The sequence below is a fragment of the Rhea pennata genome, chromosome 9 (assembly GCF_028389875.1).
Source record: "Rhea pennata isolate bPtePen1 chromosome 9, bPtePen1.pri, whole genome shotgun sequence".
NCBI classification, from domain to species: Eukaryota; Metazoa; Chordata; class Aves; order Rheiformes; family Rheidae; genus Rhea; species Rhea pennata.
The window spans coordinates 4,395,674-4,422,232 of record NC_084671.1 but is presented as its reverse complement, the minus strand read 5'-3'; the positions used below and the strand labels follow the sequence as shown (position 1 = coordinate 4,422,232).

General features: G+C 40.1%; 1 protein-coding gene across 1 annotated transcript in view; it reads left to right on the top strand.

The window, feature by feature from the left end:
- Positions 1 to 26,318, top strand: part of BCHE (butyrylcholinesterase) — a 35,831-nt gene extending 9,513 nt beyond the window's left edge. The window contains exons 3-4 of the mRNA XM_062582997.1: positions 17,345 to 17,511; positions 24,065 to 26,318. Coding sequence (XP_062438981.1) covers positions 17,345 to 17,511; positions 24,065 to 24,189 — 292 coding nt within the window. The 3' untranslated portion in view covers positions 24,190 to 26,318. The remainder of the gene's footprint in view (positions 1 to 17,344; positions 17,512 to 24,064) is intronic.
- Positions 26,319 to 26,559: the final 241 nt, after the last annotated feature.

The following is a 26,559-nucleotide window of genomic DNA, read 5'->3' as shown; positions in this document are numbered from 1 at the left end:
TGTCATAGTCCCTATTTAATAAGCCTGCTGCACTGCATCCCCCTTTCCCCACCAAAATATTCTTCTAACTGGCTTATTCCTTCAACAGGTGTGTAAGAGTGTTATTTTATGAGCAAAGGAAATGATAACCATTGATTGGTAAGATGCGTTTCATAGACCTCCTTCTGTAGAACTAACGGTTAATTTTTACAAGCATCCTTCTTTTAACAGATTTTTTTTAATCAAAAGGTGTAATTGTTTGTCTGGATACATAAAAGCGTTAATCAATTTAACAAGTGCTATTCTTTTTATAGCTTAGAGCCTGTAATGTATTTTGTTTATTGTAAATGGTGAGCATTTTAAAACTCAGAGAATGACTACAGAGATAATTAAACTCTTCAAATGCATAACATTTTAATACAGGTTTTGTACTTGTAAAAATGTAATGCAAAATTTAATCTGAGAGCTCTTTTGCTTCCCTTTTCACTCTCTATGAGCTCTGTGGGAAAGACGCAGAAAGCAGCACTCAGCAGCCATGTGCGCTTTGGAAACGGGCTGTGCAGTTGGTTTATCAATGCCAAAAATGCACGTGAAGGAATCCCAAGGCGAAGGCTGTGCGATGAGGTCACCTAAAATGTGGTCACCGTTCCTGCACTGCGAAGATATGATGTGACAACACTGCTCTGAAGCTAGTGTCACCAGGCCCGTGGTGAGAGTGGGCTGAGCAAAGGCTCCTTATTATTACGCTGTAGTTTTACAGACCTGCCCTACAGGAACTGGCAATCAGGATTTGTGCAACACCATCCAAAATTTGTAGATATTTCCACTATGCAAAACTATTTATTAGTAGGAAAAGAGAAAGTTAGGTTCAAACTAGGTTTTGAAGAACATTACTTACATTTTTGTGAGCTACCTGTTTCCAGTATCTTATAGTATAAATATATATACGCTCTATATATATGTGTGTGTGTGTGTGTGTGTACATATATATATATATATGTACACACACACACACACACACACATATATATATATATACACACACACACTTCTTCCTGTGTCCCAATTACCTGCTGCAGGAAATAGAGTACACTGTCCCTGTGTCTGGCTAAAATTAGACAACAGAAGGTACATTCAGGTTTAAGTTTATAAAAGACTTTAGCCACCAGTCTTGTCATCTAGTCTGATTATCATTTGCACTATAATTAGATTAGCCTACAGATAGAATTTCAAGTGGTTTCCACAGCAAATAGGAAATAACCCCCCCCCCCCCGCTTCTACCACAAATATCCAAACTGTGACTATTATGGGAGATAATACAATCACACAATTTGAGTATCACTAAAAGTGCAGATCAGTATTAACCCATTATGTGCCGCTTTCCTCATAATACTGAACACAGATCCCTGTTAGATTCTGTAATAAATTATCCACAGGGTAGAATGAGTGGAGAAATAATAGACATTGTTAATAATTCAAAAAAAAAATTGCAGATTCTTTTTTTTTTTTCCTGGCTCTTTTGTGCACACAGTAAACATTTATAAAGAACTGGGGAAGCCCTCCTTGTGTTTGGCATCTGTTTATAGTAAACTCTGGCATGATCAAAGGACAAACATCTGGGGAAAAAATTGCTTTCCCATTGATGTTTGCAAAGCAAGAGCAAAAAATTAGGCAAAAAGATGAAAATCAGAAATATTGTACAGCACAATTTTTTAGTGAGGGCGTTTGACCTAATATTCTAATGTGTAAAAGTAAGTACAACAGCGTAAGGCAGGAAAAAGAGGCCTGCAGAAAAGAAAAAGGGAAAAAGATATAGAGTCAACACAAGCTGAAATAAATGAGTTTTTTTCTTGGGACTTTCTCCCTGACAGACTGGTGAACTGGTGCAGCTGCCTTGCACGGGGCAGCATGTTTCGTGCCACCTTTGGTGCAGCAGCCCCTGGCTCGGCATTTTTCGCAAGGAGGCTTCAAGCCCACTCTTCAAACCCTAATGCTCTCTAGTTTTCCTCCCTATGTGAGCACTGGGATTAAGAATGATGATGGTGAAAGCCAAAAGTTTAAATACCCTAGAGGACCAGTTTTATTTCGTAATCTTGCTAAACATAAATAGCCATGATAACAGACTTTTTTTTCCTGAAAAATTATCAGGGTAAAGACTATCTGTTATTCTATTATTCTCTTATTCATTTCCTATACCCAAGGGTATAGTGTGATTTTTTTTTTGGGGGGGGGGGGGGGGGAATCTGCCATATATTTACGTAGTCTCTAACATCTGTGTAGACCCTGCAGCACTATTCTTCTCTGACAATAGGCCATCAGCTTTTGTTCATGAGATTCCCTGCAGATTCACTTACCCAAACTAGGATTTAGTGTCTCGGGAACCCCTGGTAGCTATGAATGGATGTGGAAGGATGCTGAAGTCCTGCTCAGAAGGTCACTTCTTTTGGAAATGGGGCCACAGTGCAAATTGCCGCTTAGCCCACGCGCAGATGGGGCACAGGTTTCAGAGCAGATCTTGACACAGGGGCTGCATGGAGACGCGGACGTGGTAACTACCCGTGCTCCTGCACAGAGGAACGGGCTACCCGGCACCACCTGCGGTGGGGCTTGCGTCTGGATACACAACCCTATCCATGCTGTTACTTCACTGCACGCAGTCTGAGGTGGAAAGAGTGAAATTCCTCTTGCGGCCTGTCTGCTCAAGCAGCTGATGTGAAATAACTTGAGAAAAGGACAGGCTGGCAGGCCCATAAGACTTCTAGTTGTGATGTTTAGGACCAGTCTGTTGGATTATTACTAATTAATGCTGAGCTTGATCCTGGTAAACAGAGCGTAGGTGCTCACCTGGCAGTATGGGCAACTCATCTGCCCTTTACACACCTTCAGCAACAATTCCCTTCAGAACTGTGCGTATGCTCTACCTCAAGAGCAGATCTAAGTAATGAATGGCGCAAATTATTATTTATTATTATAATTTAGCAAACTATTTCAGTTATTCTACTTCTGTTCTGAACAAAGAACATCATTTAGAGTATCCTTATCTAGTCCTAATGTCATTTTAAATTTTTTTAGGCACTTGAGATGTGGGAGTTGCTGTACGTTAGCCCCAATCCTCCATTGTACAATTATATCCTGGCAAGGGAAACCAGGTTAGACTCTGCGAGAGCGCGCTACCTGTGGAGCAAGATGCTGTGCTGTGATTTACGCAGTGTGTAGAAGAGCATCGCTAGCGGCGATAGTCAGTCTTTTATACCTTAGGCAAGTGCAGCCTGTTACAACTTCTCATAGTGTGGCTGAAGTGCTTTTGCCTTCCAAAATCGGGCACTTCACAGGGTCTCTGATGTTGTGTTATCTGAAGTCTGCCCACAGCTCAACTGTTGTATCTTCCAGTGTCCTTATGGTTTTAAATCGGATGCAGTGTATTGAGGGAGAGTGTGCGGATACCCAGGAGCGGTCCTGGCTGGCGAACGTGCCATCGGCCTTGCTCCGATGTCTGCTAACGTGCAGGGAAAGGCAACTTCTACTAACCTGCCACTAAGCTCTAGGGTGCGGACGGCAAAGACTCGCACGCGTCGTGGCGGTTCCTTCCCATCACCTGAATACTGCTGCTGCTTCATTAGCACTGCAGCTTTTAAGGATTAAACTCTTGGTATCAAGTAAGGCTGACCAAGAAACCCAGCCTTTTCTAGCGTTATTAGCATAATTTCTCAAGATGTCTCCTTTGCATATATTTGAGCCTTAAAGAACATTGTCATCACTCCCTCAAAAATCTCTGTGCTGTTAGCGAGGGAAGAAAGAGGGTTGTTACTGGTGCTTCCAGCACAGATCAAGTATAATAAGATATTTGGGTTACAAGGAAGAGCAGACTCCAAAAATTAATCATAGTGATTTAATTTTGATTTAAAAGTCTTCTTTTTACCCCGAACCAGCTGATTCTCGTGTTTGACACTATTGTCCCTTGAACATCAATTCAATGGTAGCCTAAAAATCGTTTGAGCAGATTCCAGAAACATCAAAATTGGACAGGCAAATAGAATCAGCCAAACTGTATTCAGCAGGAAACCAAAGTGTGATATCAATATCATATGGAAGAGCGGAGATGAGGCTCAGTTAGCTTATGTGTGAATACAGATTAAGTTCATTTTAACAGTATTGAGTTAGTGTTCGTTGGCTTTCTCCTGAATGCCTGTCTGTATGTCTTACTTTAAATAAGGTCCATGGTGAGAGATTTCTCTTTTAAAATACTTTAAGAACTCATTTCTCTGCTTCACTTTTGATGTTCTTCAGAAAGCTTTTGAAACTAAGCAAGTGACACTAACAGGTACTATCAATCACAAACAGCAGAATGCTCTGCTAACTCTAGTAAGATGGCGTTTTATTTATCATGAAAAAATATATGGCATCCCAAATCAGTAGTTGCTAGGTTATGCCTTTTGCATTACTTTATTCATAAGGTTTGGTAACTATTTTTTAGACATGAGTGAAATAAAGTGACAAGGAGACAGACAAATCAGATGAGATGAAAACTCAGATAAGAACACAGTGGAACATACAAAGATAATATTTTTAAGGCTTTGTGAAAAATGTTTCCTATAAAAGGAAACTGGCAAAACTTGTCTCACTGCCAGTTTTACAACTGATGAAACAAATCTTTGCAGCTTTTTCTATAAAGCAAAGCCTTTGAAATATTTCCTCCTATGTTTTAGGGGAATTCGAGAGGCTTTGATGGTCCCACTAAAGCTCGGAAGCACTTTGGCTGGTTATTATTGCCTTTCCCTGATGTTCCACCAGTACACATATAATAAACCTCAGTGCTTTTGTTACCAACTTATCACCACATGTTTATAGAGAGTAGGCTAAGAGCAGCAAGAACAAAACCAGCAGGCTTATATAGCGTCCAGAGAACAGGCTGAACTGGGGACCCATATCTTGTACGTATGAAAAGGAAAAAGCATACTAAAAAAAGCAAAAGTGAAAAAACTCCAACTTCCTTTTTAACTCGCTAATACTTCAGAAACCGGGAAGGTCTACGTGCCACTGAGGCACTTTGTGGTAAGAAATGTACTGTGGGGGTCCCTGCTTCTGAGGTTGGCAGACGCAGGCAGGGGCCGCAGCCCTGAGACCTGGTGCTCATCCTCACAGGTCCTTTTGTTCACGAACAAAAAATAGCCACGATTTAGGAAACGTTGTTTTCTATACCTATTTCTCCATCTTCACTTAACTCTGGATTCTTAAAAGCGACTTATCATGTTTTCAGTGTCTGTACATATTATTACACTAAGAAACAGTAATGGAAATCTCTTTTTAGCTACCTATCTAATACATTTGGAAATAGTACATCATGGAAAATCAGTAACTAGAGACTCACATTTGGCAGTCATCTCGGCTTCTGGCTTGCAAGCTGACAAGCTGCCACAGAATTTCAAAACTGAAACCAGGAATATTTAATTCAGTCATTTTTCTGAAATACGCCTAGGATACAAAATGCTTAGATTGGCTAAAAATCATTGCCACTGTTGCAAAAACACAAGAAAATGTCTTGTTACTTTCCATATGTGCAGCAAACCCAATTCAGTCTGTACAGGTTTTGTTCTCTACAAAAGATGAGTCAAATCGCATATTTTAAAGATCAGATGAGAGCTTCTATTAAGGAAATGTCCAAATATTGTAGGAATAATTGAACGAGACATCAAACTAAAAACTGTAACTATAATGTTAAGGTTGGCCTTGAACATAATACTGGTGACACATTATGGAAAAGGTTAAGATCGGATGTGATTGTCAGGAATAGAGCAGCAGGCAAAAAGCCTCTTCCTGATGAGGGGAGAAGAAAAAGCACTGTGATTAAAATCAGCAGACTTCAATTAAAAAAAAAAGATTTAGATCTGCTGTATGCTTTTGTGCTTCCTATAGAAAGCTATTTTGATCCAGATTTTTTAAGATTACTGCACTGGGACTGAAGCACCTGAATCCCTTTGTCTCGCTGCGTCACTGTTCCTAAAACGATCACCGACAGCTCCCCGAGTCAGAGCTACATTGCAAGGACAGTTCTCCAGTTCTGGCCTGTGTTCTGTGACCGCAGTGACAACCACAGGTAGAAAAGCCAGCAAATACTTCAAAAATACTGTCAAAGCCTGCCTGATCAAAACCAGCAGTAAGGATCCACCAAATAAGGGAAACTTGCTGTGTTTGAAGACACGTAGGCAGAAAGGCACAAAAATGCCCGTGCGTGCATCGCCTGATTTCTACCTCAGGTTTGAGGGTGGAAACACGAGGCCTGGATTACTTAATGTGTGATGGAAAGTGTGTGAGTGAAGAAGAAACAAGGGAGGGAAATGCCCAGGAACTAGATGAACGAGAAAAGACAGAAAGAAGAAAGGACAAACAAAAGCAGATGGAAAGATATGAGAAGAAAATGTCTGAGAGACGTGCTAGCAGTTTTGGGGTGAAAGGAGCTGAGAACAGTGAAACGAAGAAAATGTATGAATGAACGTCGTACAAGTTATGTGTGGGGTGGGCTCATATAAGCGCAATACACTTCAGAGGTAATCCAGGATTAGGAATTGCGCTCACTAAATCATAACATTTGCCAGCATGTAAACGCATGGTTGCAGAAAGCCCTGGAAGGTCTAATTAGTGCTCACGTGTAATCCTCTTTCTAGGAGCGCTCTTCTTCAGTAGGCACAGTGCTGCTTTTCTGCAGCTCACTCCTTGTTTTGTCTTCAAAAGGCAGAAATTGGAGTTTCAAAGGTCTGCAAAAAAATGGGGTCATTTTTCCAGGTGATTCTGGCATACTGATCTGAAGCCTTGCTGAGAAATTTTGCGGGAGGAATGGAAACCTTTCAGTACACACTTTAATTTACTTCCCAACATGAGAGATTGGCTAGTTTCAGGGAAATGGCAAAGGGGAAAAAAGGAGGAAATGAGGAACAGCAGAGGTTACCTAACATCACATTTTCAAAGGTAGCTCAATAGGATGTTTAATTTTTTTTCAATCAGCTGCAAGAGAAGTCAGCTGTGGGTAAATGTAGTTAGCAACTTAGTCACAGGGTTTGTGAGATTCTGTCCCCACAAATCTAGAAGCTGCATAAGAGGAAATCAGTCATTTCATGCTTACAGTTAATTATCTTACACAATCGTATGCCAGTGCAGATGTAAAATTAAAAGCTGCCATCATCTTTCCCAGACATCCCTGGCTGCTTCCATCTGTTTTCTCTGCCTTTCCTTTAGGGAACGTAAGACAAACACCTAATTTCATACAAAACATGTTCTAAGGAGTGTTGCCTCAAACTTGTCGCAGAGACATCCTTTCTCTACCAGAGCTGCTGGTCAAATACTGTGATTTTTATCTGAATTAATGAAGTAGTGTAATATAGGTGGCTCAGTTTCTGGTGAAGCAATAACACATATATACACACCAGAAGGTCACCTAATAGTTACCCACACGGGGCTGTCCGTTAGGCCTAGACTACACGGCTGTAGAAATTTGTGGCTCGTACTCTTCCTACCACAAGCAGAGATTTGACAACAGCATTGGCGGGAAATATGAAGAAAAATGTTACTATAATCAAGTCCATCAGGACACAATGAATTTAGGCGATTTTTTTTGGAGCAGGGCTATAGAAAGCAATGGCAGAGAAAGCAAGAGATGGAAACAGCAATCACATACATATGAGTGGAGTATTTATTCTTTCTCACAACCAACAAGACTGATAATTTTTACCAAAGTTGACGGGAATTTAAAATATAGTATTAATAGTTCTGAAGCAATACTTCAGATACTCTTTAGATTTGTCCCAGGGAGCAATAAAAGCTAAAATAGTGTGCGAGTTTTCTGCTTTTAGAGGTCATGGGAGGGAGGAGGGAGGTTGTACAGGAGATCAGCCAGTTTCAGAGGAGGAGTAAAAGGCCAGGTGTCACTTCCCTTTCTGGCTACTTATTCTTTTACTTAGCTTTTACGGAAATGATTTCTTCCTTCAAAGTCTCAGTAGGGTTCAGCACCTTCTTCCATTTCCAAATAGCCCTTCTCAACCCCTACAAGTGAGACTAAAAACTATAGTTTCTTCTGATTTCTTGCTGCAGCCAAGAGCGTAAAAAAATAGCAGCTTTGAAACGTGGTCCTTGAAAGCTGAAATTGATATCGTGTGAAAGGGCGTAAGGGTCTTGCAAACTACTTTGCAGACACTTTTTTTTTTCCCAAAAAAAGATATTGCAAAAAATTTTCTTTAGAATGGAACGTTTTCCATTCTAAGCCACAGTGTTACCTCCATTATATCTATTTTTAAGAAACACAACTATTCACAGAAGAACCTGGGGTCCAGGAAAATGTGTTATATAATCATTGTAAATTCAGCCTAGGAGTAGAGAAATTTCTTTTATAAACAGCTACAGGTGCTTCTCTATCTAGGACATCATCCAAATCCATAAATCTTTCTATTTAGTTTGGCTGGATTTGGATCAAAACCAAACAAACTGATTCATCTTAAAAAGTTCTGGACTGGTCTTCCAAAAAGCATCTAAAATAACAAGTCAGATGCATATATGTTAAGAGGAAGGAATAAAACCCTGCTGAAAAATTCTTGCTTGCTTTGTTCCTATACATACCCTAAGCCACATAAATGACCACAACTGTATGTTGCAGGATGGTGTGTTAGGTGCTTGTCATATTCAGTAGTGTGCCTGTAAGCTACAGAGTGAGTGATAAGTATGTCTTTAAAAAAAAAAAAAAAAAAAAAAAAAAAAAAAAAAAAGATAGGATAAACCATACTTTTGATGGTTTGAAATTATCTCCATTTTAATGCCAAAATTTCAGCCATTTTCCTGGAGTCAATTTTAACTTGATTTTTTTCCTTTTCCTGAAGAAACTCTTACTATTAGGTTGCAGGTTATTCTCTGGCTTGGGGGTTGTGTTTTTTTTCTCTCTCCCCCTCATGTCAGTCATCCCTCTCTGTGGCATAGGCCCACTTCATTTGCAGCGTTTCCTTCCTCTCCTTTGGCCAGAAATCGTGCTGTCTGATGAGACCACTCTGAGATGCAGCTTGCTTTCCGGCTCCTCCTTAAAACTGTGCAGGGACTTGGGAGGTGCTGAGTGAGACACTGAGGGGGTCTCTGAGGGAGAGCATTTTTGGACTAGAGTACAGACCAGCAGAGAGGTCAGGAGACACAGGTATGATAGTGCCCGCTTAGAGGGACCCAGCGGACACTGAGACAGCACTGTGACTATTTAACTCGAGATAGATCTCCATTCCTAACTAGAGCTTGGTTTAAACCAAGGGAGGAGTAAGCTCTGTTCAGGTTTAAGTTTACAGTTGCTCAGGAAAGGCCATTTTCACTCGTTTTCAAGCTTCTGGCACTAGCAGCTCCCGGACAGACTAGCGGGAATGCTGCTCCATGTCTGATAACCATTTCTCACCACGTGCTTGTTTGGGTGGTGGGTCCAGGAACGGCCCCAGGCTTCGCTGGGACATGCACACACATCGCGGGAGAGCTGCGTGCGGGAGCACGAGCGTGGGCACAGAAGGTCCGATGGACCTTGGGGTGGGTTGCAGGGCTCCGTAGCTTGGGTCCTGCTGACCCTGCTGACTTCTGAGTGCAGAGCAGGCCCCACTCCAGGAGCCCAGGATTCAACGCACTGACCTCCTGAACCAGTACAAAAGTGCCCACAAGCTAAGGCAGAACATCCTGGGTCTCAGGTTCTCAAACGTTGTGTGATTTACAGCCAGTACTTTAAGACTCAGCTTCATCAAGCCCTTATGTACAGCAGGAATTCTCAAAAACAGTGCCAAAACGTTCACAAACGAGAGTCCTTTGGGACTCTTCAGCCTCAGGAGCCTGTCTGGAGGAGAGCACAACAAGACCAAAAAAGAAGCAGCAGCTTGTTGCTTCGTTTCCTGAAACCGATATCATTTGTAATACTGCATACTGTGATAATTTATAGTTTAAGACATTTAAACACGCCTCTGTTATCACCAAATAGGAATCTGGAAGGAACATCCTGAGCTTTATTTAGCCTGTGAAGGTGCAAGAAAGCCTAGCTGCAAAGGTCCTGCTCCAATTTCTGCCAGTAAAAAGTAAGCCAGCTGGATCGTACAGGTTTCTCCAAGGATCAGCAGGAGAAATAATGTTTATCTTCAGTATAACTTGCAAAGCAGTTTCCTTGGGCTGTGACTCAGGGGTACTTTGTTTTTTGTCCTTGTGCTTAGTTAGCGCTCACAGATCACAGAAATAAGTTCATAATCTAGCAGCTATAACAAATTTTCCATAAACAACTTCTTAAGAAAAGTATTTCGAAGGATCTGATTCCACAACCTTGCTCAAACAGGGTGGTAGTTAATTGTATGAATCTTTCTATTCGCTTCGGTTTGAGTAAGGCTCAAAGATCACAGAATCAGGATCTAAGGTTTTTTTGTTGCATTTAAGGAGCAAGTAAATGAGGAAGATTTAATTACTACTGATTTGCAGAAACTGGTAACTATTTTCTTGCAAAAATCAAATTCTAATAAACAGATCAATGCTTTTAAGCAGGACCAATATTATTTATTTTTTTTCTAATTCCCAAGTGCCACAGGAGTGTGGGCTTGTGTTGTGAGCAATGACTAGGGTACAAGGAAGCTTAGTGTATAAAGCAAATAATCACAAATGCTTCCAATCCCCCACTTTTCCACAGGCCAGCGATACCCCTGTCTGTGTTGTCACTTCTAAACGCGGTAGTTTTCCGAGCTCGGTTATTATAAATGACACCATTCACGCTTTTCAGCTGATAGATTTTTTTCAGCGGATAGACTAGAGATTGTCTTTCCCATGAATGTGAGGGGGTAAAGACATAAGGATATTTTAAAACGAAATATTAATCGTGGCACTATAATATTTGCACGGAGGGTCCATCAGTTCAATAGATTAGATGGCTAGCAATATTAAGGAATATTCTGAAGAACAGTCTACACTTAAAAAACCAGTAAAGTAACTTGTTATGCAGTATTAGGTATCAAGTGCACCTACTGGTAGTGACAACAAAAACAATATATGTATTTGTTTAGCGATGGTGTGTCAGTGCCACAGCTCGCTTCTGCGGGACTGGCATTCCCCTGCCCGCTGGCTCTAAACGGGCCAACTCGTAGACCTCGGCTAACGGACGGGGAAGGAAAGTGCCTCTGCCATCCAGTCTTTGCTTTTGCACTTTCTAGTAACAGAAAGCCTCATTTCAAAGAGCACATTTGAACGTTAACTGCTTCGGCACGATGTAAAGATTTTGGCCAGAGAGTCCAGCAGATCATTTTAGTAGATGGCCAGTGATTAGCTGAACACTCGGGAAAGTGTTCTGAATAACCGTCTAATTTAAAAAAATCTAAGAGTAAATTTGTTACCTTGAATCGTACATACGTGGCTCCAACCGGTGGCGATGCGGGCAGCAGATGCAAACTACCTCTTCGTTCAGTGAGAACCTCCCAGATGTACACAGGTCTCAGTCTCTGGGTGCAAAGAGCATACAATAATTAGAGCTTCTGGGGATATTTTTGCTATTAAAAATTTTATTAGGGGTATTAAAGATATATTTTTTTTCATCCTTTCCCTTGCTAACTTTTCCAAGGAAAGTTTCCAGAACAGATTCATTTTCTTTGTTGCAATAGCTAGAGCTGCTCCTCAGGTTAAGGATTTTGAGTCTTCAACCTCATGGTCCTCTCTGGTGTCTACTTAGCAGTGACTCATATGAAACTAATAGCCTGGTATGAAGAAACCGGCATTAAGCCAAATTGTTTGAGGGTTTGAGAAGATTTAACCAGCACTTAACAGTAAAATCTGCTCTTCTTTTAATAGGACTGGGCTGGAAAGTATCAGTTAAACTCCCAGTCGTACCTTCTGAGCAAAACACTACCCTGCGTGCACGAGGCGAACGTGCGTTATCGTGATGCCCTAGTCCCTCCGGGGACTGCACCGCGGCCCAGAGCTGCTACTAACCCGGCACTCGTTGGGCTGCGACTACAAAATGAACGTAGGTATAAATGTTGGGTGCCGTGGCCTTTAGAAACGATACGAGACACCTGGCTACGTTTGCCTGACGAAGGCAGCAAACGCTTCCCACTCCGCTCTGAAATGATCCAGCACCTGGCGCAGCTCATTGCTTTTTGGAGGACCGGAGGAGCACAAGCATCTCTCCGCGTCAGCTAATTGTGAGGGCCCTTCTACCGGGGTGGGAAAGAGTTAAAGCAGCTACATGTTCTCTTCCAGGCCAGGGAAAAATAAAATAAAATAAAATAAAATAAGAAGATAATCCATTTGGCTCAAACGCTTAGTCAAGTACTTAAAGATACTTTGGATATTTTGTTTAATGCCAGCATGATTAAAGTGTTCTACATGATATAACCATTAATAAATCAATTGTAAAGTTAAGATACATTTTTAGGCTACAAGTCTTACAGCCTTTCCTCAAAGTGTAGGATTCCCCCATTCCTAATCCCACTGAAGTCGATGGGGTTGCTCGTTGAGTAAGACTTCAGTAGGAAGGATTTCTGGGCATCTCTTGTTTACACAAGTATAAACTCCAAGCACATTAGTAATCACATTCACTAACAGTAGGTTTTTTACCTTCACTGGGACACTGAACAAGTATTTGTAGTAGGTGCAGAAGAAGCTGTGCGTTAAATCGCTCCGCCGTGCTCGTACCGCTGTTGGCATTCGAGCGACTGCGTTGAAGCTAGCTCAGGTATAGGCGTGCGAGCTTCAGTAGCTCCCCCTGTTTGCAGCATGGACATATGCAAGCGATCATTCATTCCCCGAGCAACCCCTCGGGCGAAACACTCGCAGCATGTTCCCTGTTTGACGCTGAACCCGCCATTTCCATAATTCTTACAGCCTTTGTAGTGCAACTATAGAAAATAGACACAGGCTTATTGCTGCCGTTATATTAACTTGAAGGCTGTTCCCCCGGCCTGTTATCCCGTGCCCATGGTAACACACCGTAAAACGCCATCCATTGAAAAACAGCTTATTGTCCGTACTGTTTGATAGCTGCAAGGAATCATGAAAGCTAATAAAAGTGATTCACATTCACTCTCGCCTCCCATTAAACCAGCTGTTTAAAAGGAAAGGGGGCCAAATTGAAAATGAGCGTCAGCAGATACAAACCGCTGAAGTCGATAAAGTTGCACCTAGTGAGAATAGCTCTAAATTTGATTTCAACTCTTGCTGCACGGGGAAAGCAGAGGTTGCAGTGGCATTATCATAACCTCTCATTAATCTCAGCGGGCAACCTATTCTGCTAACGAGACACACGCGGGCTCGAACGCTAGCACGGGGGTAATGGGCAGACGATGTTGAGGAGGAAACTGCCTCACTGCGGATGGAGCGTCTTTGATCAGTACGGCTGCCGCTGCTGCGGCTAGAGCAGCATCGAGCGCGCAGCCGGGCTCCGAGACGCCACCTTTCCCGCTGCTTCCCAGAACAGGGGAGAATTGGATATTCCCAATGGGTAAACCACAGGCAAATGAGCTTGCTCTACTCTTCTTGGAGATGGCCTGACGGAAGCCAGCTCCAGTTCTGCGAAGGCCTTTGGGCTGGTGTAGTTCAGCTGTGTTGGACATTTATTTCTTTTTTTTTCTTTAGTGCGATGGAGAAACACACACGATGTTTCTTCAGACCCCTTTGCAAATAAAGCAGCAAAATAACAACACAGCAAAAGCTTGAGAGAGTCCGTGCTAGCACAGTGTGTAAGCTTGTTGCTTGCAACATGCACTAGAAAGGTACAGGATGCCTAAAACTTCTCATGAGAATTATCACAGAAAATTCTGTTTTCTGGACTATATCAAAGTATAATGTAATGCTACAAAAGAACCTATACATTAAATGGTGATGACACTACAGAGTGAAAACTATTCAACGTTCATTCATAAAAATAAAGTGCATATTTTACAGGTACTTCATATCATGAGCGCTTGTGAAAAAGAGTTACAATTTAGATGATGAAATAAATTTTAATTATGCATTTGATAAGCCATCTGTAAAAGTAATGCTATGTGAATATTAATAAATATGTAGTGAGCTAGTACTGTATTTCAAGCTGCATAGATCGTGTCAATAAGAAGAGGGGTAACCAAAATATGTTCATAATGATCAACAGAACTCGCTATGTCCAGGCTGTCCCATTTTTCATCTGAACTGAATTAACTTTTTCTTCCTAAAGTTGCTTGAGATGAACACTAAATACACAGAATTGACAGAGTTAATAAGCTCTTCCACAATCTTCTTCACTTCTGCTCTGTCAAGCCTAGTATATGTATTATAAATGAATTTTGAAAATTAAATGTTATTGCCAGTTACGGGAATACAATACCCAAAGAAGGAGAGTTTGAGCTTAGTAACAATGAAAAACGCGAAGCAAACTCCACTGAGCACAGGATTAAAATAAGGCTCCTGAACTTCACTGGGAACATGTATATGCATAAAGGTAGAACATGAGAGCAGCTTTAATGGAGATTGAGCCCCAAAAGAAACTCTGTGTATTTCAAGTTAATAAGTTTGGCTGCCTTAAAGACATTTCTTAATGAAATAATTGAGTACCTGTAAATGAGCTGCTGTACCACTGTGAAAGACTAGAGAGTCCAGCCTATAACTTCAGGGCATATGCTAAGAAGAAAATAGCTGAAATACTGAAACAAATTCTGTTTATACCAAAGTTTAAACACAGAAATTTCATTTTGTTTTGTTTTCTCTTGCATTTCTTTTCTGGGAGCAATACAAATAATTGCTCTCCTTAACTGCCATAAGACTTGCTCATGCAAACATTAAAAAGCTTGTAGAAACTAAAATATTCAGTGAAGTAGTCCTATTTTCTCCACACAAAATGAAGGTTTTGCCTGACTAGAGCTTATAGACAGGGACAGAAATACAGAAAGGTGATTGATGCTTGATACAGTGGACGCAGGGGACAGAGACCTCCTGCATGTGCGTGACAAAGCTGGCGCAGCTCTGCTGAGGGCACCAAACCCACCATCCAGCCCTATTAAGAGTACTGAGGGGGCAAAAGTGATGTGTACTTAAAAAAAAAAAAAAAAAAAAAAAAAAAAAAAAAAAAGAGAGAGAGAGAAGAAAAAAAGGAAAAAAAGAAAGAAAGAAAAGGAAAGAAGAGAGAGATAACTGGGTAGTGCCAGGAGCTGAAAGAGTATCTCAGTGAACGAAGGTCTGAAGAATTGATAAAGTCAGTAGGATGGAGGTTTCCATGGAAATTATGAGCCTTATTTCAGCAGAACCAAGGTCCTATAGTCTATCTGCCAAGATGGTCTTCATTTACGATTACTATTTGCAAGTAGAGATGCAGAGAGATAAGGTTGTGTGTTGGGTAGGATTTCTTCTGTTCGGTAAAGAGATCCTCCCAATACAGTTTGCTTAGTGTATAGCTTTAAACTTTGCATTTGGCCTAAAGACCATGGAATTTTACAGCTTATTCTGAGCATTACAATTCTCATCATGAAGTTCTTTGCAAGAAGAAATGAAATGTAATTGTGCTAGGGCAGCAAGGTTATAGTCATAACTTTGTGTTCTTACCAGTTAAAAAATTATATTCTTGTGATCTTTCTGCTCTGCCATCACTGGGAGCTGCTTTTTAACTTTGGAAGTTTTCAATAGTGGAGCAAAGGAGGAGATTACTGAACACTCATCTGAATGGTAAGCATTAGAGGAATGTGGAGAAAATGTCCTCATCAGCAGGTTCACGTATTTTAAAATGCTGTGTTCATCTGACAGTTCTTTCAATCACCTTTAGTAAAATACATCTGTAGCCATAGTATAACCCTCCCCCCCAACCTGTAAATTATAATGTGGAATGTCATGATTTATTTCATAGCATAAAAGCTGTTAAATGAATACTGACAGCACCATTAGTGCTCTGATCTTGAACTGAAGTGGAAGTCAGTTCTGCTTAAGTCATCATTCTCATGAGCCACAAATAAATGTGCAGTTAAAAAGGGTGCGGTGTTAATCAGAGTAGAATTAGTAAAGAAGTGAGCAATTTAGGAATATAGGAATGGGCATGCTCAATCACATTACTGGGTCTTTTACTCTCATAGCACGCTTCCATGAGTGGTCAATACCTGGTGCTAAAGGCCAGAGAGTAGAACAGAATACTAAAGCACGGGCCAAAAACTTGACTCATTCTGCATAAACCGAGCGGCGTTGCTATGAATTTCCATGCCTGGTACCTCATTCCCTTCCTTGACAAGCAGAGCTCATGTGGGCTCCCTGTGCAATAGGCTCCTTTTGAACTGCTGGTGAAAAGTAAAGTAGTAAAAATAAAAAATAAATGTAAAGTAGTAATAATCTAATTAATATAGTTGCTAATACACCTTAATTTATCCTGTCAAGAATCATCAAACCATGTTGCCCTGCCCTAAAATCCAGATTCCTTGATCTCAGCTTCAAGCAGAGAAAAAGAGTTCTACTGCCTGCATTGAAGCTAGAGGTTTCATTGGTCTCCTAACTTCTTCTCTAACATGGACTTATATTTTAAACACATCATCCCCTTTCTATGAAAATGATATTGTCTCGTTCATCCCTTAATAAAATATTCTCCTTTTCTCTGCACCTTTAAACCACTCTCTTTTTCTCCACAAGTTATAGAGATTCATCCTATAGATACTAGAGATTCAAAAGTCCTTTTTGGTGGGGAAACAAATGGATGTTAATCTGCTCGTTCCTAAATCGTTATGACTTCTATCGTATTATAGATATTACAGCTATTTTACTACAGTGATCCTGTAATGTGCAATATCTGTTTTATAAAAGAGCCAAGCACACGGTACCTCTTCCTGGTTTCCAAAAAAGCTGAGGATTGTGTTTGGTACTTCACCAAAGGTGCTCAATGTATTCAAGTAAGAACAGTTTCTTCTTAATGAGAAATAATTCTTCTCTCTTCCAACACAGCTCTTGTCCAAAATTTAGACTTTTATTTAACCTTCACTTGCATTTCTGAGACATTTAGCACAATATATTTGCTTACTGGAAGTGGACAGCAGCATTCAAATTAAGACGTAAACATCGTAGCCTCTCAAATTTCTTTGTTCATTTGTTCTTTAGTCACCCATAGTATCTTATGTCTTTTGTTACAATCTCCAAATTCAACGTGTGATTTGTGTTTAGTAGTTTTACCATTTTTTTTCTTTACATAAAGCAAAACCTGAAAGGGTAATATAAATCACTTTTGTTAAAGGAAGTTCAAATAATTCTTTCTTTTTAAATTTCTTTTCCTTACTTCAGTAACTCCAAACTAACATACCTAAGTTGAAATAAAATAACCCTCCACTGGAAGAAAATAACTTAATTGACATGCTGAGGTAATTTCTCGTTAGAAATGAAATGTTTCTCTTTACTCATCTAGAACGCCAAACGCGACTCTGGTTAACGGAACGAGATGGCCCGTCTTCACGAGTACCAAACAAAAATACTTAACTTTAAGTACTGAAGCTTCAGAGATACGTACAAAGTTGCGTGCTCAGCAGTGTCGATTCTGGAATACATTTTTTCCCAAAGTCCTGGAAATGACAGGTACGTGCTGTTTTCTGTAGATTTTCATATGTAAAGTGTTTTACACAAGCTCATTTGCTTCGTATTAATGCGATACTTTAAATCTTGAAGTTTGTTTATAAATGTATTTCCACAAGGTGTTCTGATGTTCAGCAGAACTGTCCATTCTGCAACATGTCCTACAGCTGTGGTCATCACTCCATAACCTTGTAGCACCCAGCTCTATGCTGGGACAAGCCAGGGACAGGCCCAAGCCCTGGAATTGTGCAGGGCAGATGCATCTACAACACAAGACATTTTAGTGTGGTGTAAATCTCTCCGTTCAAGGCGTCGGTCTCGGAATTGCTTCAGCTCAGGATTCCCTGGGGTGGTGGTGACAGCACAAATGGCATTGCTAAGCTGGGAACCTGCACAGGGATTTCTGAAGGCTGGAGAAGCTTTGCATAAGCTTCAGGTGTCCCAGGTATATCGTGGGCCGCTATTGGGATACGTACAACACATGGGATTATATTATGTGACTGATCCATAGAAGATATCAAGTGTTTTGCAGCTTCCAAGTGGGGATTCAGTTCTTCAGGCTTGTTTTATTTCGAGAGTTTCAGTCATTGAAGACAGCTGAGAGGCCTTGGCATTGGCCTAGGAAAAATGAGTCCGATTTGTAGCTCGCTGTTCATCCAACGAGTTTGTGCTAATCGCTACTCAGAAAAACATAACTGCAGCAGTTTGAAGTCTCACGTTTATTAAGCACAACAGACTCCTAAATCCGCTGGTACTGAGATAGACTTTTGGGCAAAGACCGAAGCGACTGTTTTTGCGAAGCCCGTCAAACGGCCCGAGGGTCTGTGCTTGTGGGCTGCACCAGGAACCGCTCGTGGGAAGGAGATTTCGGAGCTCCAAGCTGCACGCTGGAGCTGGGCTGTAAGAGAGTCATTTCAGAACTGAAAGGCAACTTTTAAAGGTTAATTAGTAATTTACAAGCTTTCTATAAGACTCTGCTTGAATCGTGGACTTAATAAGTAAACTTCCATGAAAAAGTGCAGATTTCTTTTTACTTGAAATATTCGTTCCTTTCTAATTTGAGCCTACTTTTGTGTTATGGCTCAATTTTTACCCCCTCTCAATTCAGTAAAAGTTTTTGAAGTAAATCAAGGGAAGCAACATCTGTAGGTAAAAGGAATACTTTATCAAATCTACGATTAAAAAAAAAATCACAAAATATTGAATTGCGTGAGTGGATTTTAGGGGAAGTTTCGCAAATTACTACAACCCCTTTATGCTGAGCCAGGAGAACCATTTGACACATTTCTCTCTCCTGGCTCCTTGGGGTAGCGTATATCTGCCAAAGGACCCGTGCGTAACCAAATATTCCACGGCAGAGCCGCGCACGGCGCTGGACAGCTCAGGACGCCTTGGCAGGACGGCGGAGTTGCTTTGCACGTTCCTGTGGCGCGAGGGATGGTGAAGGGCCCTCCTGACCTGCCAACAGACATATGCACTTCGCTTCCTCCACCACGTGCAGTAGCTCACAACATGTATTATTAATTAAAAGAAACTCAATATATTCTTAACAAAAAGGAAGCAATCGTCGTGCCTGGATCCTACTCTAGCAATGAGCCCAGAAGTGAAGCAGTGCTGTTCCCTCACATATCTGGATCTACCAGGCAGTGAAAGTATTGTAATAAAAATACTACACTTTTATGCTTATGTTCTGTACACAGTCTTTTATAGTTCTGAAAGAAACCCCTACATTTCTACTTAAAGACATGATATAGTACCCTTTAAGTTGTAAAAATTCTCTTCACTAAAATTTGCATTTCTGTCTCCATTTATGCCCAGAGGAACTCACAGGACACTTCATGTCATAGAAGTATTTCCTCATCTTTTGAGAGCCTGTTTTTCTATTATTTCTTCTACTAAAATAGTCTCAGAAGTAAAAGATTACTTTAATATGATGTAAGACAACAGAGAACAGGAAGTAAAGACATTTATTATTGCAAGTTATAGTTCAAGGGAAATTCGGATAGACAAAGTGGAATTGTATCAGTTCGGATCTGAAGAGGGCAAAGTGACTTTTTTTTTCCCCTCTCCCAGAAATTTTAAAGGATTTGTAATAGTGCCAAGCAGCCAGGATTTCAGAAGGGTGATTGTGTCCTGCTTGGCTGTGAGCCCCTCATTTAGTTATTGAGCCATTTCTCACACAAGCCTCGCTGTCCCTTTGAGGTCTTGTCCTGGTCATGTAATGGCCAGGTCCAAGTGTTTTCAGCATCTGAACAAGTCTGTTCCCATGACACGTTAAGTCAGATGGGTTGCTCAGGGCAGTTAAATATACAAGAAAAAAATATTTTGCCTCTGCCATCCTTGTGGTTGGATATTTTCCTTGAGCAAAAAAGCCTGATAGGCTAAAAAAATGTGTCATGGTTTTGGACTGAGAGAACTGGTACAGAAAAAGTAGGCCTTGCCCACTAACGTAAGAGATGCATCCATATATAATATACAGGTAAATTGGCTCTAGACCTGCCTTTCGGGGCCCTTCCCTTCCAGACAGGGCTGCTGCCCAGCTTTCAGGCCTATTTGCTAAGGGCTGAGCACACGGAGGTATTTGCCGCTCCTACTCAGCCTGCAAAAAGCCGGGAGCGTTCACCATTTAATATTTCATTTGAGGGCAAGAGCACTGGGATAATCACCAGAACTTTTTTTCTGATGACTCTTTCTAAAAGTAACACACTGGAGGGACAGAGAACAGTAAGTGACTCTTAAGTAGCTTTTAGAGCAATCATACGTTAATTATAAAAGCATCTATGTAAGACTACTTCCTTAATACAATCTTAATGTATCCAGAGCCCCGACTATTTATACACCCTTGTTTCCGCTTGATTATAGAAAGCTGCAGGCAGCCAAACCCTCCATTTGTGTTCCATTACTATTTTTATGTCTGATACATTAAAATACCTACTTTTCTATTTCGTTTGTATCATATATCATCTAAAAAGAAAACCAGTATCACGTAGCTAATATGAATTCATTCTATTTTAAAAACTAAACCCCCAAAAGATTTTAGATGTGGAGACAAAGAAAAGTCCTGATTATTGAATAGCCAAAATCTTTGTATTTGCTATGATCATCCAAACAACGTCTGGATTCTATAGAGACATCAAAAGAGCTATAGATTCTCAGGGCATTCAGACTATTAAAAATGCAGTGAATTAGAAAATTCACCATCAGAATCAGTTTTCAGTTTCCACAGAGCTAGCTCCTGCACTCGTCATGATTGCTGAAAAGTGAATTACTCAAAAGTAACCTCACCAAGTCTGCTACAACTATTCAGTGTGCCTACAAATAGCCAGCTGTGGACATTACTCTTAATTTTTCTTGCTCCAGTGTCTTGCATCCCAGGCCACAGGAGATGGAACAGCCCTTACAATATTTCACTTTCCAGACAGCACTATTGTCTTTTGGGAGAAGAAAAAAATCTAAAGTTCTTAAAAATACACATGAAAACACAGATATTGTTTTTAAAGAAGCCATGAATATTCACAGAATGTATGATTAAAGAATATTGAATAGAGAGATAGAGGTGTAAGCACCATTTCTTTTTTCCTTTGTAACATTTTACGTAGAAACTGTCACCATGAGAGTCCGCAGTAGATCAAGCTGTAGTGTTTATCATACTGATGAATCAAAAAGATGTTTGCAGGTACTAAGATTTATGAGATGTTAAGAAGGATGGAAAAATTAATTCTAGCTTGCCATCCTTTTTTAATTATACTATAAAATAACAGCTACACAGGCTTTGTCCTGCTCCTAATGAAGAGCACAAAAATACATTTAAAATTAGTACTTTATTGGCGCATTCAGCAGAGCAAGAAATGATAGCATAGAGACAAATTTAACCTTGCTATAATGCCATTTAAATGAGGGCTGCATGGCTATGTGGAAAGAAAAGAAATGCCAGCTGTCTGCACTGACCCTGTGCTGAGGAATAGAAAAACCTTCATTTTTTGCTTTGTTAAACTGGGACCTTTTGAAGCACTAAGATTTGATTCGCTGCCTACTGAAATCTCCCCTTTTTACCTTGTAAACACCACTGGGCCCTGGATCAGGCTAATTGTTATTACTATAGGGTTTGGGACTATCTAAATTACTGTATATAGCAAAATAAGCTCACCGTGTTATTAGCTGACTTCTGTAGTATTGCAGCTGATTGTGGTTGCCCAGTACTCCGAGCTGTAATTACTGGTCAGGCCGAATTCCCTAATCTTTTTTTGCCTTCTAGCTGACAGCTCATCTAAGTCATGGGTGGTTGCTTCAAAGAGATTGATGATGTTGGTGATAATGGGATGCATTGACTTGTGACTTCAATTTGGATCTTATCACTGAAAAAAGCAAACAAATGGGAATCTGAGTTCTTATTTCAGTGTTTTCCTTTCTCCCTTGTCTTTTAGATTCATAAAGATGGCTGGTCTGCGTTTCTCACTGTCTGTTTTCCCCAGCTCACTCACTCCTTCACAGTGATCTTTAAGAAGCACTGAAATGTCTCATAATTCATACTCTAGAGCAGTGAGTTTTAATAGAAGATGTGTGCATGGTAGATATATTCCATTTTATTCCAAATCTTTGGACAGAAATACTTTCCAAACCTTAAGACTTCAAACACACCTAAACCTGAATAATGAAGGAAGAAATGGAACAATTTCTTGAATTGGTACTTAGAAGGATTGTATGGATAAATAAAGCTTCAAATATATATATATAAAACACAAGATGCAGGCATTTTTTTCTCCAAATAATGCAAGAACAATCCAAATGCTAAGTTATGAAACCATCTGAGATGTGGAAATAATTTTGCTTTATCTGAGAGCCTAACTACTTCTTTAAATTAAGAATTATGCAAAGACCAGTTCTTAAGGTCAAGAAAGTAAAGTGTCAAGCTTATCTTCTCCCTATAGTCCTGTGATTTATATCTGCCTAGTTTAGTAACCAAAACATGTTTTTACTGTTACCAGCATTGAAGATTTGGTCTTTGAGTTAATGACAATTCTCAACAGCAGAAAAAATTAAGCAATCTGAACTTTGACCAAGCTTATATTCTTCTTTAACTGAAGGAGGAGAGTTTGGTTAATTTTTCCTTTTTCCTCTCATATTTGAGTAGTTTTACTTTTGACTACAAGCAGAAATGCAGAGCCACACCAAGAAAAGGTTGTATTTCTGCTCTCACTGAAACCAAGAAGTAATGAAAATCTCATTTCAAAGTCTCATTAAATTGCCATCTGGATTTCCAGACCAAAAAGGTTTGGAAATGTTGAACTAAATTGCAGATAAGCAACTAAATTACTGGATGCTTCTCCAAACTAAATCTCTGAATCTGCTAACTCTCTTTCCAGAATATTTTCTCTACTGATGTATAAAACACAAAAGCAGCATTTCATTTTCACATAACCAGCTAAACTTGCACTGCTGTCAGATCATAAAAAAGGAGGAAGGGGTGTATTTATGGAGGAAAGGGGCCTGCCTATATGCTATCCTAGCAGAAGAGCATAAAAGCAAAAAAGCATAAAGTGGTATAGCATGAACACAATTACTGAATTTTTTTTGGAAGCAAGTTATGTCAGTATGGGAGATGGAGATAATTAGGTTCAGAACGCATACGTAGATCACAAATGCCTTCTAAGTTTTAAGGAAAAAACGTCTCTACAAGAGATCCATAATAATGACGAACAGTACACAATAAACTCTGTTATCACCCCTTTAGCTGCTGTATGAATCGCTCCTACAGTGTCGCCAGGTTCCTCCCTGGGGCTAATTTCCTTTTGGGAATGGAAGAAGTGATCCCTGCCCATAAGCTACTTTGGGAACTTTCCAAGATGATCTATTTTTATTACTCTTCTTAACCTCACCCTCTGCTATGATGCCTGACAATATTTATTGCTTTGGCAATAAATATTGTCTTGGGACACAAGATTAGTTGGCACATGTTTTATAGGCTAGAACGAGGAGCAAAAAGCAATTTTTATGTTGACGTTGTGCACGTTTTACTGCATCTTTCTCCAAACTTATGTCTTTTATGCATTTAAGGTGTACATTTATTTGAAAGCAGAGTGAAATCATGGTCCTATTATATCTAATAGCAACACTGTCATTGCTTTGAGCAGAGCTGTGATTTCACTATATCTATCCATGCACCTATCTCAGTTTTCATAAGAGTATTCCTTGGAGCATCTAGGATTCACTTTAAAATATATTGAACCAAAATATTTCAGGGATTTTAGAAAGATGTGGCTTTATAATGACTGATTTGATGGAAATGAATATAAGCTAAAAAACAACAAATCTTCCCCATATGTGTATTTATCATCCTGAAGGGCATGTCAGGATACCTTTCTAGTCCCTCCTTCCTGATCTAAAGATAAAGTGTTAATCACTGAATTTCCAATCTTTCCAGGTTGGAGAAAAGAGACAAAGGAAGACTAGCCTATAAAGTATCTAGAGCAAATGACAGTGATAATCAAAAATATTTTCAATTAGCATTTAAAGAGATTCAAATTTAGATTAATGTAACCCATTTCATGTTTTACAGGAAGTGTTGATGAAGCAGAACAAGAGTGGAAAGCTGGATTCCATCGCTGGAACAATTACATGTCGGACTGGAAAAATCAATTTAATGATTACACTAACAAGAAGGAGAGATGTGCAGGTCTCTAATTAATATGTTTACCCTTTCCAGTATGTCTGTATTACTGTTGATCAAGGCAAATATACAGGTATTTCTAACAAATCTAGCATAAAATATTACGCAGATTTTTTTAAAAAAATGGGTATAATATTAATTCCCCAGATCTTTCATTTATGTTTTATCTCGTATCTCAATAAACAACAAGGCATCCAAACCCTTTGAAGCTTCAGTATGCTAAATAGGACTGTAGATATTAAAGTCTGAACATTAATGATGTACACATTATTACAAACAGTAGCTGCTTAAAGTCACACTTCAAAGAAGCAATGTAATCTGTTATAGAAAAATGGATTTTTTTAAATAGAAATAGCAGTATTTTAGACTATTGTCATGCAAAACAATTAGTTTTGATCTTTGACTGTGATGCTACAACACTTAAACCTTGCTTCAGACATAATTTAATTGACATAAACATAAAGAGATAACAACTTTGCTGGACACACCAAATGATATTTGCTTGTCAGACCAAAAAGTTTTAAGGAAGTCATTAAAGCCTCAAGTATTGCTTCTTTACGGCCAAATCTGTAGGACAGCCAGAGAGGGGAGTATTCAAACCATCTATTAAAGGCCTAAAATCCTCTGCTGCCTGTGCTAGTACAATCATGAAGCGAGCTAGAGTAGCTGTGAAGCCTCTGCTTCTGCTATCCCCGTTTTGCAAAGAGTGAGGCCCGAGGGAGTCGCAGAGCAACGAACCCACGGGCTGCACAAGCCCCTGCTATGCAGCTAAACTCGATTGCTCTGATTTTTGTGCACCGAGTTGCCTCCCAGGTGAGCGGCAGCATTGCAGGCTGAAGGATGCGCCGCTATACCGCAACGCGCCGATCCGCGTGGTTCGGCAGAAGCGGGTCCCCAAAGCCCTGCTCACCCAGACAGGCCAGGGACCTCTCTCCAGGGTGCTCGTGCTTTTCGGCGAAAGCGCCGAAGGGCATCGCGCACGGGGAAGCGGCCGGAGAGCAGGCTCTTTCAGCCGGCCACACGCACGAGCAGCCCCATCCAGAAGCAGGGAAGCAGGAGGAATGGTTGAAGTTGTATGCCTCAATAATACTTTACCGAGCTTCCTTTCAGTAGCCCATCCAGGAAGAATAAACGTCAAAAATTTGATAAACATAAGGAGGACGCAAGAGGAACAACCCACCTCATAAATAAATTATTCTGAAGCTTTTTGTAAAAGTAATAGCCTTTCACTGTATCCATTTCCTGTTGTAGCGATCAGAAGCTTTTGTAAAACTCCTTGTTGAATTTGGCATACTGACAAGATCTAGACAACAGAGTGGTCTCTTTTTGGTGGCCAATCTGACCACATAGGATCCCTACACAAAAAGGAGTCACCACTTATTTTTCAGAAAGGACAAACTCTAATTTGTGATAGCTTTTCATCCTTTCAGTCGCTTTTAAGAGAATGCAATTATTTCTTGAATAAATTAGGGAGGAACAAAAAAAAAAAAAAAAAAAAAACAACAAAACAAAACAAAATCAACAAAAAAAAAACTATCACAATCAGACTTCCACAATCAAAAAATCAAAAACCGGGTCATTTTTAGACAAGCAGGTTATAACTAAGAAAGTGTCTAGAGGTTAAGAAGCCCGTCTTCACACAGCACTTCATGTTTATATCATGAATAGCGATCTCATTACATACATGGCACAGTTGCGATATTAAAAACAGCATGGAGCGCTGTGTCAGTCTGCAACACACTGGATATTAACCACGTGTTTCCTCATACCGACGCTGAAGAGGTGCCAGAAGAGCACTCTGCTCATCTCCAGCTGGGCCTGCCCACGGCCCCAGGTACCCCAGACGTTCCAGGTACCAACCTGCCATGGTGAACCTCCACGGAGCGATACCATCTCCAGCACACTTGCACACAGTACTTGTTGTTTTTGATATCCTCTCTTCAGCTGTATTTCACTAGTTATCTGTCTAATCAGTCCAATCAATTAAAAAAATCTGAGCTAATTAAAATGTACAAATAACCTTCGGAAAGGGTGGTTGTAAAGCAGTTTATAAAATATTTTGTTGGTTAGGTGTCTTTGTACGTGCTGTTAGCTAGGTTGGATAAGGTCTATTTGAAGAATAATAAATAATCTTTTGAGCATATGTGTACCACGTCCATTTCATGATCGTAAAGAGGAGTAAAGGTGGAAGGAAGAGGAAAGAATAAAATAAAACTTAAATCACTTTTTGAAGAGCTGTTTTACCGATTTTCTCGGTGTGCATAAATTGATAGTTGTGTGTTTTTCTTATGGTGGGGAAGAACTTAATTATCTCTGTTGTCATTCACATGAAATCAACATATCACGTAGTCATATATCCATATCCCACACTTATCCAAATATAA